The following is a 23,286-nucleotide window of genomic DNA, read 5'->3' as shown; positions in this document are numbered from 1 at the left end:
TGGTACTGTCCCTAAGGGACAGCTGGAACTCCTGATACTTTGGACCTGCTAAAGGGGAAGCTTTTGTGTTTTGTTTTTTGTGTTTTTTTTTAAGATTTTATTTATTTATTCATGAGAGACACAGGGAGAGAGAGGCAGAGATACAGGCAGAGGGAGAAAAATTTGGGGGGAAAGAGAAGATTTTTAAGATTTTATTTTTAGGGGCACTTGGGTGGCTCAGTCAGTTAAGTGTCTGAATCTTGATCTCAGTTCAGTTCTTGATCTCAGGGTCATGAGGTCAAGCCCTGAGAATTCAAGCCCTGCACTGGGCTCCACACTGAGCACAGAGTCTACTTAAAGGAAAAAATAATAATAATAATAGGGGTATGTTTAAGAAGTTTTGTTAAGTAATGTCCCCCTCCTGCCATTTTCTCATAAAATACGCATAAAAACTACACTTTTTTTTCAAAAGTTTGAAGATGGAATTCTGGGGTTTGGGAGGGGGGCACAGAAAACAATCTGAGACTGACTTCATACAAAGAACAGGGAGGCTCAAGGAGGCTATCGTTTTATGTATGATAATGCATAAAAGCACCTGGCACATGGTAAGCAATCAATAAATATAAGTCCTCTTAATCTCTTAATGAAGTTCATATAGTTTATTTTTATTTATTTATTTTTATTTTTATTTTATTTATTTTTTTTTTAAGATTTATTTATTTATTCATTCAGAGAGAGCGAGAGAGAGGCAGAGACACAGGCAGAGGGAGAAGCAGGCTCCATGCAGGAAGCCCGATGTGGGACTCGATCCCAGGTCTCCAGGATCACACCCCGGGCTGCAGGCGGCGCTAAACCGCTGCGCCACCAGGGCAAAGTTTTAATTTTATTTAAGTAGGCCTTGAACTCACAACCTCAAGATCAAGATCTGCATGCTCTTCTGACTGAGCTAGCCAGGCGCCCCTGCAGTTCAAATAGTTTAAATGACTTGCTCAAGGTCACTATGCTAGTGAACTTGGCTTAATGTTTTTTCTTTAACCATACTGCCTCTTAACTCATACAAATAATGTTGGATCGGTCGGTGACACCCTTAGAGAATAAGCTGCACTTTTACAAGACTGCAAATGTTCTAAGATGACTTTTTGTTTTAGCAAAACAAATACACAAACGAAGTAGGTGGCAACATCATGGTCTTATTTGTTGCTCATATTATCTGCCCTGGTGTGGAGCTTTGTAGGCTGATACTTTCACTTTTTATCTCCAGGCCTTCATCACCTGGATCATTCTAGTTCTAAAATCTGTATCTGTAAATCTCATCTAGGAGCTAATGCTTTGCTGTATCATACAGCAGCTCCTCGCCTCTATAATTTTGTTCCTTTTTAATACGATGTGCCATCAAGTATAATGCATGGGATATAAGCCTCAATTATTGTCAGCATACTTGGGGACTCATACCAATTATAGTGATATTTCTCTGACAGGTCCTAGGCAAGCTCAGCGTGGAGTTTTTCAACACTGAGAAACAAAGATTTTCTTTCTGGGAGGTTTTCTGATAGCATTTGAGATCTTCTAGTTTAAAACTGTACTGTTTTTTATTTCTTTTTCATTTAGTTGTGGCAATCTATGTGTTTTATATAAAGACATACAATTAATTTAAAATTGTTAAAATTTAATATACTTTAGAATATGCTGATTATTTTTTAAGACTTTTTTTTTTGTAAAGATTTTATTTATTTATTCATGAGAGAGACAGAGAGGCAGAGACACAGGCAGAGGGAGAAGCAGGCTATGCAGGGAACCCAATGCGAGACTCGATCCCGGGTCTCCAGGATCACGCCCTGGGCTGAAGGCAGCGCTAAACCGCTGAGCCACCCAGGCTGCCCTAGAATATACTAATTATAGTGAACCCTGATTCCTCACAAGTTGGCTCCATGGAGGAGATGAGGTTACAAAGCAGAGTCACCCAGCAAAAATACTAGTCTTTACTACCTTCTCTGGGTCTCAATTCACTTCACTATAAATCTCCCCTCCCTAGGTCCTACAATTGTTTCTTTCTGTCATCTCTCTATTTCTCCTTTCATTGTCTTATTGGAGTCAATTCAAAATGGTTTTACTCTTTTTGAAACGTTCTACAAATACAAGAAAAAGAACCCCTGTCTGACCTAATTTCAACAGATTTCCTTTGCCTTTTAACCCCAGATAGACAATTCTGGCCTATGCAGTGTTCCCTCCCCACACCTGAAGAAAGAACATTGCTCTTTAACTTGTACTGTTTTATTTGAATGCAACCCACTTCCTCCCTCTGAGCCAATGAGTCATTTTCTCTTTTTAAAGTGAGCCCTGAAAATCTTCCATTTCTCTTCAGTTTAAAATTATTCTCTTTGTGAAGTACTTCATGTCCTGTGTATGAAAGACACCCTATAAAATGGAGAAGATTGCCTTAACCACTCAAGGGCTACAGACAACACATGACCTACCAAGTTTTAACAATTCTGAGTTAAATGGACATCATTTATTTTCTTCTTTATGGAGACAAGGCACATAGTCTTTTTTGTGCACTAGTGAATTCCCAGAATTTTGATACATAATAGATTTTCAATAAGTATTTGTTGAATGAATAAATGATTGATTCCCCCCTCCTCAATCTTTTTATCTTGCTTAATACCATGCATGTAGTTAATATGTTTTCACATTGGAATTTCCTGTGATTAAGTAGAAAATACTCATAAAAGCATATTGAAAAGTAAGAGATACAAATTGCAGAAGATGCAGCAATACTCTTAGGGTTAGTGTAGAAAATGCCTGAAGAGGGGCACCTGGCTGGTTTGGTTGGTGGATTATGTAACTCTCAGTCCCAGGGTTGTGTGTTTGTGCCCCACACTAGGTAGAGGTTACTTAAAAATAAAATCTTTTAAGAAATAAAAAGATAGGGACACCTCACTGGCTCAGTCAGTTGAGCATGCAAACTCTTGATCTCAGGATTGGGGTTTGAGCCCCACACTGGCTGTGGAGATTACTTAAAAATAAAATCTTGGGCAGCCTGGGTGCCTCAGCAGTTTAGTGCTGCCTTCAGCCCAGGGTGTGATCCTGGAGACCCCTGATCGAATCCCACATCAGGCTCCCTGAACGGAGCCTGCTTCTCCCTCTGCCTGTGTCTCTGCCTCTCTCTCTCTTTCTGTGTCTCTCATGAATAAATAAATAAAATCTTTAAAAATAATAATAAAATAAAATCTTTAAAAAATAATAAAAAAACAAAGAAAATGCCTAAAGAGAGAAACATTTGTTTCAGTACAATTTGCAAATATCAAATATCTTCAAACACATATGTCAATGACCCATTTATCTGCTACTAAGTTATTATGTACTGCCTTCATTTTAAATAAAGCTATATTGTAATCATCAGAGTAATAATTGATTTAAGCAAGAATCTTCAATGGATGCTAAACCAACTGGTGAGAGCTTATTGCAGAATACGATATTTACACGTCTCAGATTGCTATTACACACGCCATAAGTTACTTATTCATTATAAAGGCGAAAAGGTCTTTTATAATGGAGAAATCTTGCGAACACCATCTTAATTACATGATCAAAGTTCACATCACTAATAATGGGACAGACTGCCATCATATGCCTCCTGATGATCTATGGAGAAGGCCATAATATTGCCTATGTAATTTTCCTGCCCAAAGTGTTTAATATTTTAAATAATGAGGAAAAATACCCTACAAATTGAGAGACATTCTGAAAAACAGTTGGCCTGTGCTCTTCAAAACTGTCAAAGTCATAAAAGCCTAACACAAACGCTAAAGAGCCATTCTGATTAAAGGAGACTAAAGAGACAAGACAACTAACTCCAAGCAGTGCATGATCCTCAATTAGTCCTGAATCAAAAATAAAATTTAAAAACCGCAACAACTATAATGGATGTTAAAAAAAAAAGATTTTACTTATTTATTTGAGAGAGAGAGAGAGAGAGAGAGAGAGAGAAAGCAGAAGCAGGGGGCAGGGAGAGGTAGAAGTAGATTTCCTGCTGAGCAGGGAGCCCAATGTGGGGCTGGATCCCAGGCCCCTGGGATCATGTGCTGAGCCGAAGGCAGGTGGTTAACTGACTGAGCCACCCAGGAGCCCCTATAATGGACATTATTGAGACAATTGGAGGCCCTGGAATATAAATTTATGTTAGATAACACTAATGTGCCAATGTTAAATTTCCTGACTCTGATAGTTGTATTGTGGTTATGTAGGAGAATGTTCTTGTTCTTACAAGAAACATGCTGGATTATAAGAGGGGAAGTGTCATAATGTCTGTAAATAATTCTCAACAATTCAGGTGGAAGACCTCTCAAATGGTTCACCAAAATATTATATTTGAGAATATGTGTGTATGTATGGAGAAAGAGAGCTTATACACATACATACACAAAACATGAGAGAGAAAAAAATGTGGCAAATGTTTACAATAGATGAGCCTAGGTGAATGATGTATGTGTCTTCACTTGTACTAGTCTTGCAACTTTTCTGTGGTTAAACAATTTTCTAAATAAAAACTTATTGGAAAGATTGACATCACGAATTCAGGGTAATTTTGATTGCTTATTCAGATACATCATGCTCAAAATGTTTGATGGTGGCAACTAATCTTTCTTTGAATTTTCTGTTTTCATCATCCTACTTTATTTAGCTCTCCTTGCCTTTCTGTTCACTGCCATCTGTCAAGCAGAGCCATCAATAAGTATATAATGTGCACAAACACCTCAACAGATTCTGAACATGCCTAAGTGTGAACTGAAATTCTGTTTCTTCTAACAGGAGACATCTCTCATAGGACCTCTTATAAACGTATCTCTTGTATATTCTGCAGAGAGCCTCCATTTTTTTTGGTTTTTAGGCTGACAACTTATCAGTACAATAGAAGCCATTCATGTATATGAAATATAAATTTTTATCTTTTTCTCATTGTCCTCCAATATCCTTTTAGTCCTAGACAAAAGAGGAGCCCAAAGTATCTCTGAAAATGGTTAAAGAATTGCTTTATTCTATAAAGAACTAGAGAAAAATAGACACTAGATAACAAGCAATATTTGTAATTATGAAGTAATATGCACTGTGTAATAGAGTGATTTGTGATATATTTGTGCCCACATCGGGACTTGATCATTTTGGAATTATTTTCTATTCTCCACTCTAACCCTTTTGGTGTTAACCTTTGTGAAATACAAAAGCAGACTATTGAGGCTTACGTCATAGTTGCTCCTGGATCAGCAGTCATTTGATTGGTCACAAACACAGCCACATTATATTCTGCATCAAGAAATAAAATTAAGAAACTAAGAGAATAGCAATATAAAAAGTTCATTGCTTAGATTTCAAAGTTTATGAACACTGTACTATGAAGTTATTTTATAAACAATATTACATTCCTATTTTCTCATTCATAACATAAGTTAATTTATTTAAAGTTACTACTGTTATTACTATTTAGGTACTTATTGTATTAGAATCAGTATTTTGGTTTAAAAAAAACAGTTGCATTCCCATCAAGGTAATTTTATTTTTTAAATATGTATTGCCTCCCAACATTATTCTAAGCTTCTCTGCAAAGCCCACTCAACAGTCACAGATGCTATTCTGATAGCGCCACTTATTTTAAAAATCTACCTTCTGAGATTTTTTGGAGTCGTGACAACATCTGGGCCAATTTTTGTTGCCGTTCAGCCAACTCCCCGCGACCGCTGAAATCCACTCGAAAAAGTGCCATTATTGAATCAATGATCTGCACAGGATTAAAGTAAAAATAAATAAGCATTTGAAAATGGAAAGATGTAAATTTGGATTGGAATCAATAGAAGAAAAACAATACACTAAATAGCTCTTTGAGGCAGCAGTATTTAAAAGCTTGTACCAATAGCTTGAAGATGCCAGCTTCTTCATGGAACTTTGCTGCTACATAATCAAGTAGCTCCATCTGATGTTCACCTGGTGGGAAATGCAGTGAGAAAATTTTATAAAAGCTAGAAGAGGCAGAGACTAGGTTCATTTATGTTCCTGGAGTCAGGCAAAAGAGAGTCCTGAAAGGATTTTCTTAATTATTCATGCATTTATTAAATATGATTTCTACATTCTACCTTAGCATGCATGCCAAATGCTACATTATCCAAAAAGAATGTTACTCTCCATTTCAAAGAGAGGAAAAAGAAATCATTTGAGGGCATTTTACTATCTCAGGGCTTGCCAGATGAAAAAATCTGTGGACTCACTAAATAAATTTGGAAGAAAGTAAAATGAAAAGAGAATAGAACAGTGTCAAAATGTTATAAGTATCACTCAAATAGTAAATCAGTGCTGCCAACCTGAAAACAGCCCAAGCATCCAATTACATGGGACTCTTACTCGTATAAGCACGTGCATAAAGTACATTGTCCAGTACTGCATCATGGTCTACATTGAAGCGGTCAGCAATGTCTCGAAGGCGATCCGGACGGCTGGAGTATGCCAAGATTAAGGATCCAATAAATCAATCCCAAAAAAAGTTTAGAACAACTACAAAAAATAATACTTTAAGTAAGTAAACTAACAGGCAAACGTCGTACCTGCAAAGGTACTCTGGAGGATGCCAATAATCACTTAAAATCTATATCAGATTTTCTTTTTCCTAAGTGCCCAATTAATAAATAACTTAGTGAGAACTGTGATAGAAATGATGAGGCAGTGATGAATTTAATATCAAATACTCGAATCCTTACCATAACTTTGGAAGCTATTTGTTATGGCCTATATTACATTTTACAGATGAAGACACTCACAAACAGGTTAGGCAAATGACTCAGGATTATGTAGCAAATCAGTTACAAGAGGAAAAAGTAGAAACTAAGATTTGTGACTCTCATTTGATCTCAGTTCTATAAAAATAGATCTATTCTAGGAAGATAATATCACTGAATTATAATTCAAGTCACTTCAAAGTGAATTAATTCACTCTCTTTAAACTCCTCACTTGTTCAATATGAAATAATTTCATATACTGTTAACCACCAGTTGCCAACAAATGATAAATTTGACTATATGAAGCAAAGGATCAAAAAGAAATTTCAAGGATCATGGGGTGCCTGGCTCAGTCATTCAAGCATGCCTCTTGATGTTAGTGTTATGAGTTCAAGGCCCGCATTGTGTGTAGAGATTATTTAAAAATAAAATCTATTTTTTAAAAAGATTTTATTTATTTATTCATGAGAGGCACAGAGAGAGAGAGAGAGAGAGAGAGAGGCAGAGACATAGGCAGAGGGAGAAGCAGGCTCCTTGTGCAAGCCTGATGCAGGACTTGATCCCAGGATTCCAGGATCATGCCTTGAGCTGAAGGCAGATGCTCAACCAATGAGCCACCCAAAAATAAAATCTTTTTAAAAAAAACATAATTTCAAGGATCAGAAGGAAATTACCAATCTATGGTTTTGGGTTTGTTTAGGGTTTAAAATCTACCTTCTTCTAAAGGACTTGTGTGTTAGCTTTCTGAAATTAGTAAATTCATAGGGAGGCAAATTCAGTGCACCTGCAAAGGTATTCTAAAAAGGAAGATGCTAATAATCATTTATATCTATCTAATTTATAAAGGAATAACCAACATTTTTTAAGGTCTTTGGTGATCCCAAATATGTCTACAGTATTCTCTGAAGTAAAGTGAGCTAAAATAAAATCCACGTCTGTGTTCTCATTTCACTTTGTTTACAGTGTTTGTATAGTACTGATCATACCATAACTATAAAATGAGGACAATTTACAATTTTACTTGTGACGTTTACAACTAGTTCCATATATGTATAATTGGTTTGTCTTTATGCTTTCCCAGCCATCTATATCCTAATGTACAACATTGTGTTTTTTCTTCAGAGCTTCAGTGACAATCATTAAAATCTTCCATTGCTACTGAGTGTACCCAATAGATGTTTTTGGTGGATAGGTGAAAGAGGGCAAGGAAAACTAGAAAACAGTAAAAATGCTTTTCACTACATCACTTTTTACAGAACCTGGTTACTATGTGATTGAAAAGTGTAAAAGTTGGGGGATCCCTGGGTGGCGCAGCGGTTTGGCGCCTGCCTTTGGCCCAGGGCGCGATCCTGGAGACCCAGGATCTAATCCCACATCGGGCTCCCGGTGCATGGAGCCTGCTTCTCCCTCTGCCTGTGTCTCTGCCTCTCTCTCTCTCTCTCTCTCTGTGACTATCATAAATAAATAAAAATAAAAAAAAAAAGAAAAGTGTAAAAGTTGGGCTTATGCTGAAGGGAAGTTCAAATCAATCTATAAAAATTTGTTAACCAATCACCATATGGAATTGATTACCATTTTAATTGTTAACCAATTAATTGTGGAAAATATAAGGAGTGGTAAAACAATCCATATTATAGGTAAATGTAAAACATAAGAAGACAAAATATAAACACATAAAAAGGAAAATATTAAGACAAAGCAGTGTACATGTAAGATAAACTAAAAGATGGGCACCTGGGTGGTGCAGTTAGTTAAGTAGCCAACTTTTGGTTTTGGCTCAGGTCATGATCTCAGAATTGTGAGCCATGGGCTCTGTGTTCAGTGCGGAGACTGCTTGAGATTCTTTCTCCCGCTCCCTCTGCTCATGGTCTCACTCTCTCTCTAAATAATAAAATCTTAAAAGCAAAAATACTAAAGGAATGAGAACATTCCATTGGCGCTCTTGAATGTCCTTGTTCCCCCTCAGCTGTCCTCCCTACTCCTTCTTGCATATGACTTGGTTCCTAACTGTTCCTCTCTACCATTCTTGATAAAATCCAGATTGTCCAAACAGTGGCTGTTCATCTGCAAGAACCATTCCTCCCTCTTCAAGAACCATTCTTAATCAATTATTTCTGAAACTAGCTGAACTCTAGCTGCATTACTGGAATGCTACATGGCATTCCACCCTCTTCTCCAAGTTTGGAGTCTCCTTCAGGTCTTCTCATGCCCATTATTTCCAAATCAAGTCTTCTGCACTTGGTTCTGGGTTTGTTTTTATTTCCTTCTAAGAGAGTATTTTAGATAGTATATTCTATAGCAAAATAAGAAAGACACGGTTCTTAATTTTGGGTAATTAGAGAAGATTAGAAAAAGCAGGCCTTCAAAGGAGCACCTTTAATGGATTTGTATGATTCAGAAAGGCTCTGAGGTAGGGATAGACAGTTCAAATATTCAGGGAGGATAGAAATACACCATACAAATTTCTCTATGGCCAGATTCACATTTAAGAGTGAGAGCAAAATAAAAGCATTTTCAGACATGCTAGGGCTCAAAGCTTACCACCTAGATTACTTTTCTATAAGAATGACTTGAGTAGGTATTTTGATAAAACAGGCTACAGGAAAGAAAATTAAGGATTCAAGAAACCATAATGAACAAATATAATGAATACCTTTATAGTTAAATCTAACTAATTGCTGATGTACAATGTATTCATGTTTTAGAGACAATAATGTTAGACTAGAACAGACTGGATCCTTTTGCCTCTAATAGTGGTAATAGTGAGTAATGAGCTTGGAGAGCTAGGCTGGGGCTTCATTGTGAACAGCCTAACAAACTTGTGCAAGTCTTTTCTATTGTTAAAAACAATTTCCTCTGAACCTGATACCTCAAATTACTTACTGTATTTCTTCTTCTATTTGTTGGCTAATAACACACTGTCTCCATTCTTTGTAATTTATTTGCAATAAGCTTCCGCCATCTTCCTTTACTGCAAATGCTCTCTTGGATTCCTAATTTCAAACCTCAGTGATCTTTCCCAGTTTGTGCCTTACCTCTCTCTCTCTCTCTTCATGGAACAGTGCTGACTGCCCTTTTCTTCTTGAAACTTTCCTTTTGTTCAGCTTCTACAACCAGATTTCCTCCTACTTCCTCTGTCTCTATGGCATCCTCTTTTTTAGTCCCTCTTCCTAAACTCAGGCACATTCGGAAGTTATGTTCTCAGTTCTCCTCTCTTCTAAGTTCTCTTGCCCTTTTTGTTTATTCCATCTATATCTCTGGCCCTGCCCCTTCTCAGACCGAGTCCAACATTTCCAACTGCCATGTGGATGTCCTCCTGTTCCTCATATTTAACACACCAAAATGAAATACACCCTTTGTCTGAAACATGATTTTCCCAATTCTGTCTTCAGTGTCATTATTCTTCCAGTATCTAGACAAAAATAGATTCTTCCAGTATCTATTCTTCCAGTATCTAGTAGTTTCTCAAACCTCTCCTTTGTCTAAAGGAGACTTGATCAAGATTTAGACTTGATGTCTAAATATAGTCATCAAGTCCTATTAATTTTCCTCCCTAATATTTCTTGTTCCTTTTTTCTTTCTAAGATTCTTATTTTTTTAAAAATATTTACTTATTTATTCATGAGAAACACAGAGAGAGGGGAAGAGACACAGGCAGAGGGAGAAGCACGCTCCATGCAGGGAGCCCGATGTGGGACTCGATCCCGGGATTCCAGGATCACGCCGCAGGCTGAAGGCAACGCTAAGCCGCGAAGCCACCCGGGCTGCCCAAGATTCTTATTTTTAAATAATCTTTATACCCAACATGGGGCTCGAACCTACAACCGTGAGGTCAAGAATCGCATGCTCCACTGATTGACTAGCCAGGCACCCCTTGTCCTTTTCTTTTTATTCTTCCTGCTTCCAACCTAGATCAAGCTCTCATTACTTGCCTAGAATATTGCAAAAGTATCAATTTACACCCATCATCTCGTTTTAAAGCCCTTCATATCTAAGACCCAAATCACTTTTCCAGCCTTAATTCTGAAATATCTTACATTTCAATTAAACTACAATTCTTTCTGTGACCCAAACAGGTTCTGCTTTTTTCCCTTCTGTGCTTTTGTTCTCTTCTTTCCTTTCCCTATATGTTGAACCATGACTTTCAGTGAGTCAACAATCTTCTTTTTAATTGGAGAAGAGGATTAAAAACAAATAAAATATAAATTCGTCTCATGTATCCATTTTGTGAATTTTACACCAAACCCATCTAGAAAAGTGAAACTTTTTAAATAAAAGGTGATTTGAAAACCCTACCAACAACTGCTTTCCCTGTGGCTTTTCTCAGTTTTGCTGGTTTAGGGGATGATTATAGGAATGATATATTTCAAACTTTGTTTTATAGTAACATTATTACATCACACTATTATGCTAGCAACTTGTTTAAATAAAAAGGTTACAAAGTATTTTCTGTATCAATGAAGATAATCTTTCCTCCTGAATAGCCACCTGCTCCTGGAAGTTGAGCTGTCACTAGGAAGCAATTTAAAAAAAGAAATAATATTAATAGAATTGAATAAACTTTGTACAAGTAAAAATACAAATTAACATAGGATTTATGTTGGTTGCTACTGTTTCAACAATCTGACAAAAAATCATGACCCTTTAGTTTCTAAACAGCATGTTATTACTAACCAGTGGTAAAACTGTTAAATATTCCATCAACATGGTAGTTCAACAAAGAATGTCAATATCTCTCACAATGGGAGATATTCATGAAAATTCTCCTAAAGAATAGATTTTAAGTATTACTTTCTTCCTATAAGAAACAATCACAAACATAATTTATGCTATATAACTCATTTAAGTAACCGTCCAATTAATGCATGTCAAGTTTTAAAATGCATTTTCTTTATAGGTATTAGTAGTTGACACTAAGGAATTTCTTTATATTGGGTTCACGTATTATTTCCTTTATTTTTCAAAACAACCTTAAATTTGGCACTATCATTATTCCTATTTTACTGATGGGAAAAATTAGAAAGGTGAAGTAACTTGCCTGAGGTTACACAGTTATTAATGGTAGAGCCAAGACTGGAGCCTAAACCTTCTGTTTAGGTCAAAGAAATACAGAGTAACATCTTTGTACAAAAGAAGGTGTTTTTGTTTATTTTGTTTTAGAAAAATTTAGAAAAATTTATTCTTTTTAAGGCCAACTTCACTCCATGGAAAGTTGGAGATTCTAGGTCTCAACTAATTTTGTAATATTCTTGTCAATAGGATATAGAAAAGATGGAATGGGTAAAATGGAGACAATGAGGGCCTCTCCCCACTACCAACACTATCCTCATATACCCATTCAATTCCTCCCTGTTACCATTCAGGTGGTGTTCAGAGTGCAGCACATATAACATTACCTCAAGCATCACACGTTCAAAGACCAGTTCTAGTATTTGTGTAACCATGGGCAGTTTACTTAGCTTCTCTGAGCTTTAATTTCCTTGCAAATTTCAGATTACATGAGATTATATAAAGTTCCAGGCACAAAATAAATTAGTAAGCAAAAGCTATGATTATTATCATTATTGTGGCTGTTATATATCCTTACCACAGAGGGTATGAGACAGCTGGGTTTTTCCAGTACGAAATTCTGTGAAATATAGAAAAAAACAAAAACTACATAGTTAATTTTTAGCTATTTTCATAAAGAATGAAAAACAGTCTTAGAGTATTTTCTTTGTCAAATCTTACATATAAAGTACCACTGTGTCATGGAAAGATCCTGCAATATGAATACCAGTAGTAAAAATAAGTTTTTAAAGGTTTGTTTTAAAGATTTTATTTATTTATTCATGAAAGACACAGAGAGATAGGCAGAGGGAGGAGCAGGCTTCCTGTGGGGAGCCCAACGTGGGACTCGATCCCAGGAACCCGGGATCACGACCTGAGCCAAAGGCAGATGCTCAACCACTGAGATACTCAGGTGCCCCTAAGCTGTGGAATCTGATGCTATCTCTGGGTAGACAGTGTCAGAAATGACTTGAATTCTTGGATAATTGCTTGTTGTGGGGGAAAATAATCCATATATTTGGTGACCAGAAGTGTCAGAAGTGAAGTGTTTATGTAAGTGTCTATGTAAGAGACTTCCAGGAAAAAATATACAGTAGGAGAGAACTGGGTTTTCCCTATTAAGGGAAAAAAATACTGAGTTTTTTCATTTTAGTCATATAAATGAAAGTTTAAGACCCTACTACAAGGAAGGAGGGCCTAGGGTTCTTACACTGCATTGAGATCCTCAAGGGAAAGCTGAAGGAGTCTCAGACTGGTGGTATGCCCTACCTCCCAATAAAAGCAAATTCTCTCTGCTTCCCCACTCACCATTTTAGGTCCAGTGAAATCCCATAGATCAAAAATCAGGCAGTAAGCTCACAAATATAAAAAAATACACAAGAGAGTAAGCCACTAAGACTGATAGTCAACAGAAATAATAAAAACCAGATTAATTTCTCTATGTTGACAGGAACATCAACAACATAAAAACAGACTTAGTTCTCCAAGGATTGCAGATACTGGAATTGTAAGACACAGCATATAAAATAGTTTAGCATGAATTATTTTGAAGAAAAATAGAAGATATATAATCTGAGAAGAAAAAATCTACTCTCTATGTTCATGGAGCATGCATATCCTAGAAATAAGATTGGTCTCATTATCCAATTACCTTTTGAAGTAACGAGAGAAAAAAAAAGTCTATTCTCTTCTATGGAAGTCAGAGACAAAAAGATGACAAATGCCAACAAGACTTCTCCGTTAATATTAGAATGTATTTTAATTCCAGCCCAGAACGGCCCTCTATTATAATTAAGATTTCAACATACATTTCAAAGTAGATACAATGTACTATTGGTTGTCTGTTTAATTATATATGTATGTGTGTACATAAGTTTTTTCATTTAACAAAATATTAAGGTTCTACCTACCTCCAAAAGCTTCTGTGATTGCCATGCTTTCAATTCCACCTCCTAGCAACTTACTGGAAATAGAAAGTAAGCATTAGTAAAACGAACAGAAATAGATCAAGAAAGAAGAAAGTGTACCATTTGTGTCATATCTATCTATCTATCTATCTATCTATCTATCTATCTATCCACCATCACAAACGGGAATTCTTGGCAGGACAAATGGCACTCTACCTCTTTAGATCATAGGTTCTGCTGTATATTGGCAAGGTGGATCAAACAAACAAACAAACATATAAGTCCTGTTGTTCTTGCTCTTACTTCTGAGTATCAATAGGAAATGGGCTATATAGGTTTAAGATTCAGTATTCTTTAGGACTGAATTGCAGCTTGAATAAATGGTCTTAGCTATTAACTGGATTGTTCATATTGTGCTTGGGACTATGTTTCTAAAAGTCAACTGAATATTTAGTGGTTTTCTTTAATTTATTTTTGTTATTTTTTTAAGATTTTATTTATTTGACACACAGAGAGAAAACACACAAGCAGGGGGAGAGTTAGAGGGAGAACTAGTCTGCCTGTTGAGTGGGGCTCCATCTCAAGACCCAGATCATGACCTGAGCTGAAGGCAGATGCTTAACCAAATGAGCCACCCCGGCGCCCCTATTTTTTAAATTAAAAAAATTTATTGGGGCAGCCCCGATGGCTCAACGGTTTAGCACTGCCTTCAGCCCAGGGCCTGACTAGAGACCCAGGATCAAGTCACATGTCAGGCTCCCTGCCTGCTTCTCCCTCTGCCTGTGTCTCTGCCTCTCTCTCTGTGTGTGTCTCTCATGAATAAATATCTTTTTAAAAAAAATTTTATTTATTTGAGAGAGAGAGAGAAAGAGAGAGAAAGTGAGCATGAGCAGGGGGAGGGGCAGAGGGAGGAGAGAATCAGGCTCCCCACTGAGCCACAAGTCTGACATAGGGCTCCATCTCAGGAGCCTGAGATCATGACCTGAGCCAAAACCAAGAGTCAAACGGCTTACGAGACTGAGCCACCTAGGATCCCCTGAATATCCAGTGTTTAAATATACTGAGAAATGTATGAAAAATAGATATTAGGAGAATCTGGTGATTGTCACCATGATTGGTCTGTCTTACACAAATAGAACTCAATGAAGAACATGTCAGGATAGGAAATATTCAAAAGTATTATAGGTAATGCTAGCAGTTAGAAGAATAACTGTCAGATTTTGACAGCATACATTTAATTGGCAACTCAGTGTTTCAGTGTATTTAATATTCTTGATGTGAAAAGACTTAAGGTTAGGTCATTATGTCACTCATTCATTAAATACAACAAATATTAATTGTGTTAACTGTACTAAGACCTGGAAGAAGACTCTTAAAATCTTTCTTATTTCTATTAGCATGACTTTTGGGACATGGGATCCTGAGTCCTGGGATTGAGTGCCACATCAGGCTACTTGCTGGGAGCCTGCTTCTCTCTCTGCCTATGTCTCTACCTCTCTCTGTGTGTCTCTCATGAATAAATAAATAAAATTTAAAAAACCTAGTTCTTGAATAGTATTTTCTGTGCCCAAAACTCAAAACCGAGGACACCAGAAAACTCACTACAACAGTAAGAATTCCTTTAACCCAATGTTGCTTAAACCAGGATGTGGAAGAATGACTGGAGAATATCAAGCTGTCACTTAAATTGTTTTGTTGATCAACCTGGTTTTGACCAATATGCCTTGGGGTAGGATTTCCCAAAGACTCTTCCTTAGCTGTTACGTGAAAGAAGGGTTCTGATTTTTAAAATTTGGGGTAATGCTAGGTTAAAGAGGTGTTGTATTTCATGACAGGATTTTAGATCCTTTAGTAGGCTGGTGTATACTGTGAATCTCCAAAAGAGGAATATATAGTATACTACACTTCACCAACTTACTTCATTTACTATTTCTTTATTCATGCAGTCACCTAATACTTACTGAGAACCTAGTGTGGTGTTTAAATGGAGTCTGTCCTGGGCAGCCCTGGTAGCTTAGTGATTTAGTGCCACCTTTAGCCCAGGGCATGATCCTGGAGACCCAGGATCAAGTCCCATGTCTGGCATGGGGCCTATTTCTCCCTCTGCCTCTCTCTCTGTGTCTCTCATAAATAAATAGATAGATAGATAGATAGATAGATAGATAGATAGATAGAGTCTGTCCTAATCGGATGGGGGCCCCCTAATGTGGGGTGATGATCAGGTGGTAGCCAGCAGTCCTGGCAGTGAAGGATTCACCAGAGGCAGGACAGAGGAGATAGCGTACTGAATACACTGCAACGGAGGGGCAGGCAAGAGAGCAAGGGAAAGGCTGTCTGCTATGAAGCAGTAAGTGGGATCTGTTTTTATTTTATTTTATTATTATTTATTTTTTATTTATTTGAGGGGGGGGGCTGTTTTTAAAAGGGACAGATGAGGAAACATGGCAACGAATGAAATTCTGCTTTTTTTGGTAAACTGTGCCTGGTTGTAAGTAGCCCATTGGTTATTAGGGCCTGTAGATACTTTGAGGTGCATTGCCTGATAGGCCTGACTGGATTCAGCCAGGGTGTCACTGTGGGCCCTTTATATATTCCATCACTCAAGCCTATTTGTAAAAACAACTTCTACACCTAGTTTACACTAGAGATTGTTCTATGCACTTGGAGTAAAGCAGTGAACAAAAGACAAAAATCCTTCACTTTGTGGAGCTTACTACATTCTAGTGAGAGAATAGACAATAAACAATAATAAGTAAATGAGTGAAATATGTGGTATGTCAGATGTTATTAAATGGTATGAATAAAAATTAGATCCAGAAAGAAAATAAGAAATGCAGAGGATGGGCAGCCCCGGTGGCGCAGCAGTTTAGTGCTGCCTGCAGCCCAGGAAGTGATCCTGGAGACCCTGGATCAAGTCCCACGTCAGGCTCCCTCCCTGCATGGAGCCTGCTTCTCCCTCTGCCTGTGTCTCTGCCTCTCATTCTCTCTCTGTGTCCCTATGAATAAATAAAATCTTTAAAAAAAAAAAAAAAAAGAAATGCAGAGGATGAAGGCAGGGAGTTTAAGTATTTAAATAAAGTGATTAAAGCAGCCTCATTGAGAAGTGGACATTTTAGCAAAAATCTGAAAGAGATGACAGTATGCCATGCACATGTAGAAGGAAAAAGTATTCCAAGCAGAGGAAATGGTAAGTGCAAAGACCCTGAGGATGGAGTGTATCTGGCATGTTCTAGGAATAGCAAAGAAGTTGGTGTGGTTGGTGTATAGCAAACTGAAAAAAGAATAAAAAGATGAGAGTTGATTAAAGAGGATTTTGGCTTTTGCTCTGAGATGAGGAGTCATTAGAGTAGTTTTGGGCAGAGAATGTCATGATTTGACCTAAATTTGTTGATTTTTGTTTTTGTTTTTAAGAGAGAGTGGGGGGCAGAGCGGGAGGGGCAGAGGGAGAGGATCCCAAGCAGACTCCCCACTGAGTATGGAACCCCATGATGCAGGGCTAGATCCCGTGACCCTGAGATCATGACCTGAGCCAAAATCAAGAGTCAGACACTCAATCGACTGAATGACCCAGACGCCTGTGACCTAAGTTTTAAAGGGATCATTCCGGCTACTGTGTGAAGAATAAATAGTAGAGGCAAGATCTGAAAGAGAGAGGCTAGAAGCATTATAATACTCCAGAGGAGATATTAATAGATAGTTTAAACCAGTGAGGTAACAGTGGAGGAGGTGGTAGAGAATTAATTGAATTCCTATTTATTCTTTTTTCTATACACACACACATAGAAAAAAATATATAAATGTTATAATGGAAAGTTTCAAACATAAACTAAAGTGGACAAAAAACAGTATACTAACGAGCCATCATGTACCTATCACTTAGCTTCAACAATTACCAACTATGAACTCATGGTCAATCTTTTTTCATATAAACCTCTAATTACTTCCCTCCCCTTTCATACTATTTTAAGCAGAGACTGGACAATATATCATTTTATCCTAAATATTTCAGTAGTTATCTCTAAAAAAATGAATACTCTTATTTTAAACATAATCATATTATCATTATTACCTAAAAAAGTAGTAATTCTGGGGTACCTGGGTGGCTCAGATGGTTGAGCATCTATCTGCCTTACATCAGGCTCATAGCTCAGTGGGGAGTCTGCTTCTCTTCTCTCTGCCTCTTTCTGTTTGTACTCCCTTTCTCTCTCTTAAATGAATAAATAATCTTAAAAAAGGTAAGTGTTCAATCTTCCAATTGTCTCATATACATCTTATTTTTTATAGTGTATTTGAATCAGGATCCAAATAAAATCCATATATTGGGGATTAGGTAAAATGTCTTTTAAATCTCTTTTAATCTCTACGTCTTCTCCCTGACTTCATCTTTTTTGATTCCTTGTAATTTATTTGTTGAAGAAATGAATAGGGTGATTTGTTGTTGAAGGTAGAGCAGACAGAATTTGTTAATGAGTAAGAGCTTCTGATGCTAAAGAGCAAAAAAAAAAAACCCACTGAATTTATTTCTTCTAAAATATTCAATCTAACAACTGATTTTTAAGTAAAACCAAAAGTGAAATGGAATTTCCTTTATCAACAAGAAGAAAAGGAAATGAAAAGTTAAACTGATTTTCAAGATGGTTTTAAAAATACAGGCTGATTCAGAAAACTACTTATATTTTGGGTCTGAATTTCTTATAAGAAATTTAATCTTGCTTCTACAAATCATCTGGAATTTGTTTGCTTTAGTAGTAGTCTTTCAGGAAAAAAAAGCTACTTCAGAAAAAGAAGCTATTTCTAACAAACTCAAGAAAAAAGATACAACATTCCAAAGATTGTGTCTAGTGGTTGTAAAAGATACAAGATACACACTCAAATTCCTGGCTCCCAGTGGTGATATGGAAAACCATCTTTCTCTTCTCACTATACTCAAAGGCAGTCAAGAATCCTGGTTCCTACAGAAAGACAAAAGGAAAGGTTCAAAAGGGTATAAGATGATGATGTTAACTTCAAATGCTGCCCAAAACTCTCTACTTGATTATCAGGGTCATCATTTGATATGAGCTACAATTCATTTATTTATCTTTGAAAGCAGCACAAGATCATGGTTAAAAAAACAGGTGCTGGAACTGCCCTATGTAGGTTCAAAATATGTCTCTAATACTTACTAGTTGTGTAATTTAGGGTAAACTACTTAATCTTGCTGTACTCCAACTTATTTTTGGGGTCAAATCAGGATAAGAACAGTGTCTCTCTCATAGGGTAGCTATAAAATTTAAATGAGGTATATTTATTGCACAAAGCAGAATGGTATTTTACTAAATGATTCCATTGACCAGCATCATTTCCCCCTAGCTCTGGAAATTTCAAGGAGCACAGAAATTCACTATTCATGAGACAATATCTGTCAGCAGTAGAAATGCTACTTATTTGCCAAATCAATGAGCTGTAGCGATGCAGTAGTGTAACTAGTGAGAACAGGGCTTGATGTGCTCTAATGATATGGTCTAATGTATTTCTGTTCTTGTTTCATAGGACAGTGGTTCTCAAACTTTGGAGAACTTGACAGGAGGTTTAAAAAGCCCAAACCGGGGTACCTGGGTGGCTCAGTCAGTTGAGTCTCTGACTCGTGATTTCAGTTCAGGTCATGAGATCAAGCCCCATGTAGGGCTGTGTGCTGAGTGTGGAGCCTACTTGGGGTTCTCTCTCTCCCTCGCCCTCTGCCCCTCCCCCACCCTGTAAAATAAGTAAATAAAATGTTTAAACTCACAACTCTTTAAAAAAAAAAAAAAAACACCCAGGCCCTATCCTATTTCAACAAGTCTGGGCGTATGTCTTCATTATTAGCCGCTCCAGGTCATTGATACGCACTGTTTGGAACCACTATATTACTAAATTAACTTCCTTTCTCTCTCTGTCTCTCTCTCCCTCACTCCACCCCTTCCCTCCTTCCCTCCCTCCCTCCTTCTATCTCTCAATCTCTTTCTAAGAATAAACAGCTTTAGTTAAGAAAGGATGCAGATTCTGGGTTCACTAGTATATGCTTGAGAAGGAGAGGGATTCTTTTCTTTGATAATGGGATTTAGTTTACAAGGAAAATAAGAGTAATGCTTATGAACTCTAAAGTGGCAGTTTTAAAAACTCTGGGTACTGCTCTAGGGCAGTTGTAGAATTGACCTATGAATATACCGCCTGAGTTTACTCAGAAGTTAGGGCAACTGAGCTGGGTTCAGAAGAGTTCAGTTAGGTTGTCTCCAAGTTCAGGACCACACAGCCACTGTCATCACTGTCACACTTCAACTGCCTCTGAGGAAGGAAACCAAATGGCTGTCCATGAAGAACGCTTCTAGGAGTTGCTGGGAATAAGACCCTCACACACCTGTGTAAATATGGAAAGCCTTGTTCTGCAAAAGGAGAGACTTGGTGACTTTCTTTCCGCACATTCTTGTTATCAGTGCTAGTGCCTCCACTGGCCTCCAAAAATTCAACACAAAAGCTAGGGTCAAAGGCATATGTTTTTGCTTGGAGCCTCTTAGCTGCATGGGCCTCTCATAGTCTGTGGGCCAGCTCCAAGGTGTGAGTTTAGCTCAGCTGCAGTTCATCTGCCTCAGTGAGCATATTCTTGGTCATATCTATCTCGACTGTATACGTGTAGACCACACTGTTAGTCTTTTTCTAACCCAACGTTCCCTTACCAATTGACCTATACCATGAGAGTACAACTTCTTTGGTGCTGAGTGCTTTGCAACAACCAAAGATACAATATTTGAGAAGACAAAGCAAAAATAAGGAGTTAAGGCATAGAAACATAAAGAGAGAAAAATTAATATAAAAGGAGATCCAAAAAAAAGGCTTGGTAGAAATGATTATAGTATTCAAGTCTCTTTAACTCTTGTCTCAATCTGTCAAAGATTAATTGCTGTTGCTTTGAAACTGAAGTGATCAAAAGTTAACACGAGGATATAATAGATTGTGATCCATAGAAATTCAGGGTTCCCTCAGTAGTTTCTAGTATTTGTGAGGAGTTTCTGGTGTTCAATGAGAAAGGCTACAGAGACTCCCAGGGCCCTTCTAAGCTAAAACAACAAAGAATTGATCTTGCTTACAATAAGTTTGTTGGCTGCCTCTTTAATCTTGTCCACTTTTGCTTCTGAGAGCCCTTTGACATTGCATAGTGCTCTTCTTGTTGTCATTTGTATCCCTTTGATGGTACAGATTCCTACTGACTTCAGTTTCTTAATGTCAGCCACATTCTGTAAATAAAAGAATGGGTGCAGCAGATTGATAAAATGCCAGCCTGCAAGGCTCCCATACTATGTCATGTGCTTTTGTGTCCATCTCCTTCTACCATGATGCCAATTTTATACAAGCAGCCAGGTGGAACCCACCCACCATGTAGCCAAATGTTCTGGAAATATCTGAGTAGAACATACCCAGCATGCTGCCAAATGTTCTGGCTGTGCCCTGATTTCCCAAGAATGTTAGTGAGACCATGGCAATGTAACAAGGAATTCAAAAGAAAAGTCTGTTGGTAGAAAAGCTAGCAAATTTATCACACATTCGCCCCCTCGGTTCAGCTCTTTCCTTCTAGAGAACTTCATTATGAATATGGTTTTTTTAATTAATTTTTTTTCTTCTACCCTTGGGAAATGCAAATAACTACATTACCAAAGGGCCAGGATTTTCTCTTGCTCCTATTTTCTAAATCCAACTGAAAGAAATTAAATGTGAGGGCTTCAAAAGATAATGTCAGAGAAGTTTTACTATCAATGAACTGCTGTTGAATTCATCTTGTTACTCAAAGTCTGATTTTGGTCAACATCATTTACTCTAATCACCTGCCAAGGAACTGAATTTTCTGTTGAAGACCGTGGTAGGTAGCCCTGAACACCTCCAGTCGGACCAGTGGTTCTCAACTGGGGGCAGTTTTGCCCCCTTGGGTCATATGACAATGTCTAGAGAAATTTTTGGTTGTCATAACTAAAAGGGGTGCTATCAGCATAAAGTGAGTGGTCAGGAGCCAGGGATGCTACTAAATACCTTACAAATGCACCCCCCCCCCCCACACACACACAACTAAGAATTGCCCAGTCCCAAATGTCAATAGGGTCAAGGATGAGAAACCCTGAATTGAACAATTTCACACTGAAAACTTACATTGAAAATTGAAAAAATACTTACGATTCCATGTTTTTGTAACAGGTCAATGTCTTGAAACAAAGATTCCTGAAGGGGATGCAACAGAAAATAAAAAGTGGAGCTTTGATTCTTCATTATCCAATTGTATCATATCTTTTAAAGGGTTGATTCAATATTATGAGTTACTCCAAAATGCCTCAAATTCCACTTCTCTAGATAGATCGAGGTAGGATCAATAATGTGTTTTTCAAACACATTATTATATATTTAGAAGATGCACCAGCACTGAAAGGGCTGGGAAGCCCAATATTTTTGTCACGTCCTGTCCAGATTTTTAAGACCTTAACCCAAAGGAGTGGAACAACATTTAACTTATTTTATTTTTTTAAAGATTTATTTATTTATTGGAGAGAGAGAGAGAGAGAGAGGCAGGCAGAGGCAGAGGAAGAGGGAGAGAGAAACTCCACCAGACTCTATGTTGAGTCTGGAACCTGATGTGAGACTTGATCTCACTAACCTGAGATCAGATCTAAGCCAAAAACAAGAGTCGAATGTTTAACTGACTACACCACCCAGACGCCCCTATTTTAAAATATGTTTTCTCAACTTTCTGCCCCACCAGACCTTGAACTCCTTCCTCTGCTATTTGGTACCAGCCTGCAGAGTTACCATCATGGTGGTACCAGTTGTTAGGTTATTAAAATACTTTCACGCTTAGTTGCTAAGTAGCTAATCTTAGCACCCTTTGCCAAACAAGTTGTTACATATTTGTAATATTGCCTCTCTTTAGAACTATGCTTTCTTTCCATCTCTGTTTCTAAAAATAATAGCTAGCAGAGAAGGAACTTCATTTTTGTGGAATGACTGAATGTCTACCCATGTTTCAAAATTCTAGCCATACTTCTTCATCTTGGAATCCTGGTTCTTCCAGCACAACTTGATCCTCCTTCATCTTGAAAGGTGAGCAGCAGAAAAACAATCAGTTCTGGGGAAAATAAGAAATATTATCTAAAAAGTAGTCATAGATCATATAGTACAAAAATCCTTTGCCCAGAGATCTTGATTTCATTTCAAAGTCACCAAAGACCAAAAGAGCTATAAGAGATATATTTAGTTTAGAATGATTTAGTATCTTCTTTTTGCTGGGCACCTGACATTTTTTCTTTTGTGGGTATATGTATGTGAAGGTAGGGCGCTTAGTTTCTACTCCCTTTTCTGAAAATTGGTCACCTTTTCTCAACTTTTGATTTTCTTTCTTTCTTTTTTTTTTTTTTTTAAGATTTTTTAATTTATTCACTGGAGACACAGAAAGAGGGAGAAGCAGGCTCTATGCAGAGAGCCCAATGGGGGAATCCATCCCGGTACTCAGGGATCACACTCTGAGCCAAAGGCGACACTCAACCACTGAGCCACCGAGGCGTCCCTCAGCTTTTGATTTTCTACAGCACAAATA

The 23,286-nt window shown here is 37.4% G+C and overlaps 2 protein-coding genes across 2 annotated transcripts in view; both read right to left on the bottom strand.

The window, feature by feature from the left end:
• DMC1 (DNA meiotic recombinase 1) overlaps window positions 1-23,286 on the bottom strand; it is a 36,670-nt gene that overhangs the window by 11,919 nt on the left and 1,465 nt on the right. The window contains exons 2-12 of the mRNA XM_077914526.1: window positions 22,735-22,818; window positions 21,876-21,920; window positions 20,801-20,947; window positions 18,567-18,649; window positions 13,701-13,753; window positions 12,329-12,370; window positions 11,181-11,253; window positions 6,370-6,461; window positions 5,882-5,955; window positions 5,638-5,752; window positions 5,220-5,280 (exon numbers count right to left, since the gene is read on the bottom strand). Coding sequence (XP_077770652.1) covers window positions 5,220-5,280; window positions 5,638-5,752; window positions 5,882-5,955; window positions 6,370-6,461; window positions 11,181-11,253; window positions 12,329-12,370; window positions 13,701-13,753; window positions 18,567-18,649; window positions 20,801-20,947; window positions 21,876-21,920; window positions 22,735-22,785 — 836 coding nt within the window. The 5' untranslated portion in view covers window positions 22,786-22,818. The remainder of the gene's footprint in view (window positions 1-5,219; window positions 5,281-5,637; window positions 5,753-5,881; window positions 5,956-6,369; window positions 6,462-11,180; window positions 11,254-12,328; window positions 12,371-13,700; window positions 13,754-18,566; window positions 18,650-20,800; window positions 20,948-21,875; window positions 21,921-22,734; window positions 22,819-23,286) is intronic.
• Window positions 22,763-23,286, bottom strand: part of FAM227A (family with sequence similarity 227 member A) — a 97,117-nt gene continuing 96,593 nt past the window's right edge. The window contains exon 18 of the mRNA XM_077914511.1: window positions 22,763-22,818. Coding sequence (XP_077770637.1) covers window positions 22,782-22,818 — 37 coding nt within the window. The 3' untranslated portion in view covers window positions 22,763-22,781. The remainder of the gene's footprint in view (window positions 22,819-23,286) is intronic.

This window comes from Canis aureus, chromosome 11 (assembly GCF_053574225.1).
Source record: "Canis aureus isolate CA01 chromosome 11, VMU_Caureus_v.1.0, whole genome shotgun sequence".
Classification (NCBI taxonomy): domain Eukaryota; kingdom Metazoa; phylum Chordata; class Mammalia; order Carnivora; family Canidae; genus Canis; species Canis aureus.
Note: the sequence above shows the minus strand (reverse complement) of the source record. Positions and strands in the feature narration are given on the sequence as shown.